The 7,280-nt window shown below is 45.9% G+C and overlaps 1 protein-coding gene across 3 annotated transcripts in view; it reads left to right on the forward strand.

Moving 5' to 3' along the window:
* EIF2AK1 (eukaryotic translation initiation factor 2 alpha kinase 1) overlaps positions 1–6,669 on the forward strand; it is a 39,142-nt gene extending 32,473 nt beyond the window's left edge. For 2 of the 3 annotated variants that reach the window (XM_010344796.3, XM_010344797.3), the window contains exons 12-15: positions 19–133; positions 354–436; positions 2,434–2,667; positions 6,376–6,669. In XM_010344796.3, the coding sequence (XP_010343098.1) occupies positions 19–133; positions 354–436; positions 2,434–2,667; positions 6,376–6,507 (564 nt within the window). In that variant the 3' untranslated portion in view covers positions 6,508–6,669. The remainder of the gene's footprint in view (positions 1–18; positions 134–353; positions 437–2,433; positions 2,668–6,375) is intronic. The other variant, XM_074390698.1, reaches the window with a different exon arrangement.
* Positions 6,670–7,280: the final 611 nt, after the last annotated feature.

Below are 7,280 nucleotides of genomic sequence, written 5' to 3' on the forward strand. Positions count from 1 at the left end.
GTTTTTTTTTGTTGATAGCCAAGAAATATTTTTCTTCATGGCCCTGATCAGCAAGTAAAAATAGGAGACTTTGGTCTGGCCTGCACAGACATCCTACAGAAGAACACAGACTGGACCAGTAGGAACGGGAAGAGTAAGATTTTGTTTTGTTTTGTTTTGTTTGCTTAAGCAAAATACCTGGTTGCACATGTTAGTATTTAAAGAGAATCATAAAGATTTAATAGCGAAGGTAAGATAAAGATAAAAAGCAACCTTGTTCCCCGAGGAGCTGCACTGCTTGCTCATAGTAAATGTTCTTTAATGTTGACAGTGCTAACACTGCAATGTTTAATATGTGGCTTTTGAAATGATAGGAACACCAACACATACGTCCAGAGTGGGTACTTGTCTGTACGCTTCACCCGAACAGTTGGAAGGATCTGAGTATGATGCCAAGGTAGTATTTGTTGCTTTCTGCCCTTTCATTCAACTTACTCTTCAGTGGTAAATAACAAACAGTACAAGGCTAGGGGCGGTGGCTCATGCCTGTAATTCCAGTACTTTGGGAGGCCGAGGTGGGTGGATCACCTGAGGTCAGGTGTTCAAGACCAGCCTGGCCAACATGGTAAAGCCTATCTCTACTAAAAATACAAAAATTAGCTGGGCATGGTGGCACACACCTAATACAAAAATTAGCTGTAGTCCCAGCTACTCTGGAGACTGGGGCACGAGAATCGTTTGAATCTAGGAGGTGGAGGTTGCAATGAGCCGAAATTGTACCATTTCACTTGAGCCTGTATGATAAGAGCAAAACTCCATCTCAAAAAAAGAAGGAAAAAAAAACCCAGTACAATGAAATATAGAAGTTCTATCATAGAGATGTTTTTAGAGATAACTGAGTACTGTAGATTATTAACTGGATCAAACTGCCCTAAGAAGCCGCCTCACTTTTCTGTGGAATCTGTGTTGCCTACTTTACCATTGCAAAATCCACGGGTGTCACAAATTAATTTGTTTGTTCATTTGTTGTTTTTGAGACAAGGTCTTGCTCTGTTGCCCAGGCCGGATTGCAGTGGTGTCATCATAGCTCATGGTAGCCTCCAACTCCTGGGCTCAAATGATCCTCCCGCTTTAGCCTCCCATGTAGCTGGAACTACAAGAGTTGTGCCACCACACCCAGCTAATTAAAAAAAAATTGTTTATTTGTAGAGATGGGGTCTTGCTTTGTCCAGGTTGGTCTCAAACGTCTCGGCTCAAGTGATTCTCCTCCCTTGACCTCCCAAAGTGCTGGGATTACAGGCATGAACCACTGCGCTTGGCCTAAATTGTTTTTGAAATGAGCTTTCCCTTTAAAACACCACTGTTCACCTCAGGAAGCTAGAATTCATGGAAGCCTATTTTCACCCTTTTCTTCTAATTATTTTTTTTTTCAAGCTCTGGCAAATAAATGCCACAGGGAAGCCTGCCCCTTGACTCCCCTTGAAATAGAATGAAGATGCTGTAAAGTTTGAATCACCATTGTTCCTTGAAGAAATGCTAAAATCCATTTTTCTTTTCTTTTCTTTCTTATTTGAAATGGAGTTTTGCTTTGTCACCCAGGCTGGAGCGTGGTGGCGCGATCTCAGCTCACTGCAGCCTCCACCTCCTGGGTTCATGCAGTTCTCCTGCCTCAGCCTCCCGAGCAGCTGGGATTACAGGCATGCACCACCACACCCAGCTAATTTTTGTATTTTTAGTAGAGACAGGGTTTCACCATGTTGGCCAGGCTGGACTTGAACTCCTGACCTCAAGTGATCCACTCACCTCAGGCTCCCAAAGTGCTGGGATTACAGATGTGAGCCACCGCGCCTAGACTAAAATCCATTTTTCAAATGGATTTTCTTCCTTTTGATGGCTCATTGAGCTTTTTAGTGATTGAGAAAGAGCTGTCAGAAAAAATGATGACTGCCCCTAAAATCTTGTCTAGTGAAGACCTTCATAAAAAAATCTGTTTTTAGGAGTAGTAGCGCAGATTTTATACAGTTAAGTGTCACCAAGAACACTTGGTAAGTACGACTGGAGGCAGAGGTGAGACCAGAGGAGAACCTGCGACCCTCTTTGGCTCCTCCACAGCTGGCACTAATAGGAGTGAGCTCAGGTCACTCTGCTTGGGTCAGGCCTGGATTGTTAAGGGGTGCTGAAGAGAGTTGTATGGTTGTGACTGCTGTGGGTGGGGGGATTATTCCTGGCCTCCACCTGACCGTTCATTCTGCGTACCCACGGATGCCCCTTTTTGGGGTTGTGAAAGTCCCTGTCACTAATGAGCCATCCTGCTCTGCTCTGCTCCTTCTTGTGGGTGACTATATATCCTCATTCTGAGAAACCCTCTCCTGTCTGGGAGGGTGGAACACAGAAATGGAAATGTTCTTTTAACTTGATTTCACTACTGAGCTGCCCCTTTTTTTCTTTTTCTAGTCAGATATGTACAGCTTGGGTGTAATCCTGCTAGAGCTCTTTCAGCCATTTGGAACAGAAATGGAGCGAGCAGAAGTTCTAACAGGTTTAAGAACTGGTCAGTTGCCGGAATCCCTCAGTAAAAGGTGTCCAGTGCAAGCCAAGTATATCCAGCACTTAACAAGAAGGAACTCATCACAGAGACCATCTGCTATTCAGCTGCTGCAGAGCGAACTTTTCCAAAATTCTGGAAATGTATGTGCTGTTTTTTTCTTGGTCCTGGAGTGAAGGTGGTTTTTATTTCCTCTCTTGGGGAAGGAAGGGGTGGGTGGTGCTCCCGGAGGATGGGGCTGGAAGAGCCAGATGATGGTTCTGGAGTTGTGTGTCGGGGGCCTGTTTGTTCTCGTCCACTTCCTGGCACTCAGCTGCAGATGATGCTTGCAGGACTCACTCCCCTTGGGGTAGCAGCTCTGGCCTCAGCAGGCACAGGAGGGACCTTCTTGTGTTCACAAAGAGGAGCAGAGGGTGGGGGCCAACCGCAGGGTAGGAAAGCCTCCTGAGGTTGGGTGGGTGTGACTGCTTCCCAGAAAGGCCTGAGGGGCCCATAGGGAATGCTCCTTCTGATGGCTGGGCCTTTAAATGTCCATGTCAAACTGACTCTTAACCACCTGCCTGCTGTTCCGGGCTATTTGGGTGTCTGTCGTGGGCTCATCACTGGCAGGGCTGGTGACCCCAGAAGTGGTGGGCTGGTCCCTCAAGGGTGTTTTGGTTACTGGTGAGTTTAGCACTCTTTTTCAGGAATTTCAGATTGTAGATGATCCTGGCACCTCCCTGGGTAGTGCTCAAGAGCATGCCCCAGGGGGGCTGCTATAGTCCCTGCAGAGTACACAGCCACTGCGGACCACCTGGGAGAGGTGGGGCTGGCCTGGCTTGGGGGTCTGGCTGCAGCTGCTGCCCTGGACATGGTCTCTATCCATGATTTTTTGTTGTTGTTTGTTTTTAATGCTGAGGAAAATATGAAGCTTAAAATAGAATTTGTTTAAATTGTGAATCCTGGCCAGGCGGGGTGGCTTGGGCCTGTAATTCCAGCACTTTGGGAGGCTGAGGTGGGAGGATCACTTGAGGTAAGGAGTTCGAGGCCAGTCTGGCTAATATGGTGAAACCCCATGTCTACTAAAAGTACAAAAATTAGCCGGGTGTAGTGGTGCATACCTGTAATCCCAGCTCCTGGGGCGGCTGAGGCAGGAGAATTGCTTGAACCCAGGAGGTGGAGGTTGCAGTGAGCTGAGATCACACCACTGCACTCCACTGGTGACAATGAGACTCCAACTCTAAATAAATAGTAATTCCTGTTTCAGTGAATAGATGAGCTTAGACTCCTATTGGTGTAAACAAAATATTTAAACCCAGTCTCAGAGTTCCCTGACTGTATCAAGCACTAGGTTGAGTATCAGTAGCATGCTCATACTCATTGTCCACGTAAGCAGGTTGACTCCCTACTACCTATCTACTCTAAGAGTTATCAGCTTCAGTTTCTAGCCTCATCTTGCTAAGTCAGTGAAAGGGTTTTGTTTTGCTGTTTCTTCCAACTATGATGTATAACCTCTTACTGTGAATGTACTTGCAAGTGTCTGGGTGCAGTGGCTCACATCTGTAATCCCAACACTTTGGGAGGCCAAGGTGGCTGGACACGAGGTCAGGAGATCGAGATGATCCTGGCCAACATGGTGAAACCCCGTCTCTACTAAAAATACAAAAAATTAGCCAGGCGCAGTGGCACGTGCCAGCTACTCGGGAGGCTGAGGCAGGAGAATCGTTCTAACCTGGGAGGTAGAGGTTGCAGTGAGCTGAGATCGTGCCATTGCACTACAGCCTAGGTGACACAGCGAAAGACTCCATCTCAAAAAAAAAAAAAAAAGGAAAGTACTTAATAGTAAAAAGCTGCATACCGAAGGGTAAAAGGCAGCATAATTCTAATGGTGAGTTGGAGATGTAACCATGATAGCAAAGACTGCCTTAGCCAATGTAAGGCCTTTCAGCTTTCAACAGCATGGTTCTGGCTTTCAGTCCTGCAATGTGGTATTGCCCCAGAGCTGCCCTGTTCCCTTTCTCCTTCCTGACGTGTCCTTAGAGTGCCATGTAGTCTCTCAACACATACTGGAAACCACAGGTGATTCATTCATTCTGTTCCTCTAGAAACTTTCTAAGATTTAATAGAAGCCTAATTCAAGATACACTCCGATTCTTTAGTGCTTTGCTACTCAAAGTACCGTCCTCAGACGTGCTACATTGGCATGACCTGGGAGCTCTGCCCCCGACACAGTGAGCAGAATCTGTTATTTCCACAAGATTTCCCAAGTGACTGACATTCGGTGTTTGAGCAGCATTGCATGAACGCAGTTGTTCTCCAAGTGTTAAAACAGCAGCATAAAATCACCTGGGAACATCATAGAATTCCCAGACCTGTCAGTCCCCTGACCTATTAAAAAAGAGAAATTTAGGGAGGAGATGGGGCTGCATCCTGTAATGAAACTTTAAAGTGATTCTGATGTATACTAGTTGGGGAACCACTTGTAGTGACTGTTTAAAATAATCAGATAGTTGATTTATCTTCTATTTAAGGCTTGCTTATTGTCAAGCAAGACTGAATTTCGTTAAATGGTAAAAACAGGTAGGTGTGGTACTTTGCTCTTTTTGAAAGTGTTTGAAAATAACAGATGTGGTTTTTCTTTTTTTTTTTTTTGGAATGGAGTCTTGCTGTGTCACCTGGGCTGGAGTACAGTGGCATAATCTTGGCTCACTGCAACCTCCACCTCCTGTGTTCAGGTGATTCTCCTGCCTCAGCATCTCTAGTAGCTGGGATTCCAGGTGCTTGCCACAACACCTGGCTACTTTTTTTTTTTTTTTTGAGACAGAGTCTTGCTGTCTCCAGGCACCAGGCTGGAGTGCAGTGGTGCAATCGGCTTACTGCAACCTCCACCTCCTGGGTTCAAGCAATTCTCCTGCCTCAGCCTCCTGAGTAGCTGGGACTACAGGCATGCACCACCACGCCCAGCTAATTTTTGTTATTTTTTTTAGTAGAGATGGGGTTTCATCATGTTGGCCAGGATGGTCTCGATCTCTTGACCTTGTGATCTGCCCGCCTCGTCCTCCCAAAGTGCTGGGATTATAGGTGTGAGCCACCATGCCTGGCTACTTTTGGTACCTTTAGTAGAGACAGGGTTTTGCCATGTTGGCCAGGCTATTCTTGAGCTCCTGACCTCAGTATCTGCTCACCTCAGCCTCCCAAAGTGCTGGAAATACAGGAGTGAGCCACCAGGCCTGGCCACAGATGTGGTTCTTAAAAACCAAGTGTAAACATTTATCTTCATGGCTGGGCACGGTGGCAAATGCTTGTAATCCCAGCACTTTGGGAGGCCAAGGCAGGCGGATCACAAAGTCAGTTCAAGACCAGCCTGGCCAACACAGTGAAACCCCATCTCTAAAAAAACAAAAACAAACAAACAAACATTTATCTTCACATATGAAGGGGATTTTCTAATGCCCAGTTAAGATAGCTATTGGAGATGTATTTGTGGTAAGGATTTCTACTATCTTGCAAAAGTTTTTTCTATAAAATGAAACCTTGGCGGGGTGTGGTGGCTCATACCTGTAATCCTAGCACTTAGGGAGGTCGAGGTGGGTGCATCACTTGAGGTTATGAATTCGAGACCAGCCTGGCCAACATGGCAAAACCGCATCTCTACTAAAAATAAAAAATTAGCTGGGCTTGGTGAAGAGCGTCTATAGTCCCAGCTACTCGGGTGGCTGAGGCATGAGAGTAGCCTGAAGCTGGGAGGCAGAGGTTGCAATGAGTCCAGATCGTGCCACTGCGCTCCAGCCTGGGCAACAGCAAGAGTGCTCAAAAAAAAAAAAAAAAAGTAGTAAGTTATTTTAATAGAGTTTAAAATTTTCTCCTTACAGGTTAACCTCACCCTTCAGATGAAGATAATAGAGCAAGAAAAAGAAATTGCAGAACTAAAGAAGCAGCTAAACCTCCTTTCTCAAGACAAAGGGGTGAGGGATGGTGGAAAGGATGGGGGCATACCTGTCTAACCTTCCTCAGGCTGCATCTGTAGGATGAACGTGGACTTAAACCTTTTAAGGTAGTTAACTGGAATGTAAATTTTTCATCTTTGTTAGGGTATAGTCGATATAATTCTTAGTTGTATTTAGTAAGCCTTTACAAGATTTATTAAAGATGCAAGAGTGCCCCAAGCTCCGGCTCCTTCCCTTTCTGCCCCACAAGCGCCTTTTCCTCAATTTCCTACCTAAATATTACCATATGCCTAGTCTCTCAACCCAAAAACTTTGACCTCATCCTCAATTACTCTCTTTTCAACTCTGTTGACCGCCCCCCACCCCGGTCTTCCTTTAGAAGGTTCTACTGCGGAAATTGACCTGTGCTCCCCGCCTCTGTCACTGCCCAAGCCCAGGCCTGCACATACTCACTGGACTGCTCCAGTTTTGACAGCTGCCAGTCTTCCTACCCCCTTCACACTGCCGCGTATGTTAATTACCAGAAGGACGCCTGACCATTTCATTCCTTGGCTCCAAATCTGCTGCTGCCTCTAAGATAAAACTCAACTTCTTAACAGTATACAGTGTGCAACTTTCAACCTTTTTATCTGTTCTCTCCACCTTTAACTTACTGTCATCCCAAAACCACACCCTTGCAAAACTTTGTACTTCTCACCCCAGATGATCTCAAGGCAGCTCAGATGTCTTTCCCACCTTTGCCCTGCCCTGTCCCCAGTATTTCCTCCTTCATTACAGCACTCAACTCCCCAGCCAATTACATCTCTCAGGGGCAGCAAGCTGAACTGGTT

Source organism: Saimiri boliviensis, chromosome 20 (assembly GCF_048565385.1).
Source record: "Saimiri boliviensis isolate mSaiBol1 chromosome 20, mSaiBol1.pri, whole genome shotgun sequence".
NCBI lineage: Eukaryota > Metazoa > Chordata > Mammalia > Primates > Cebidae > Saimiri > Saimiri boliviensis.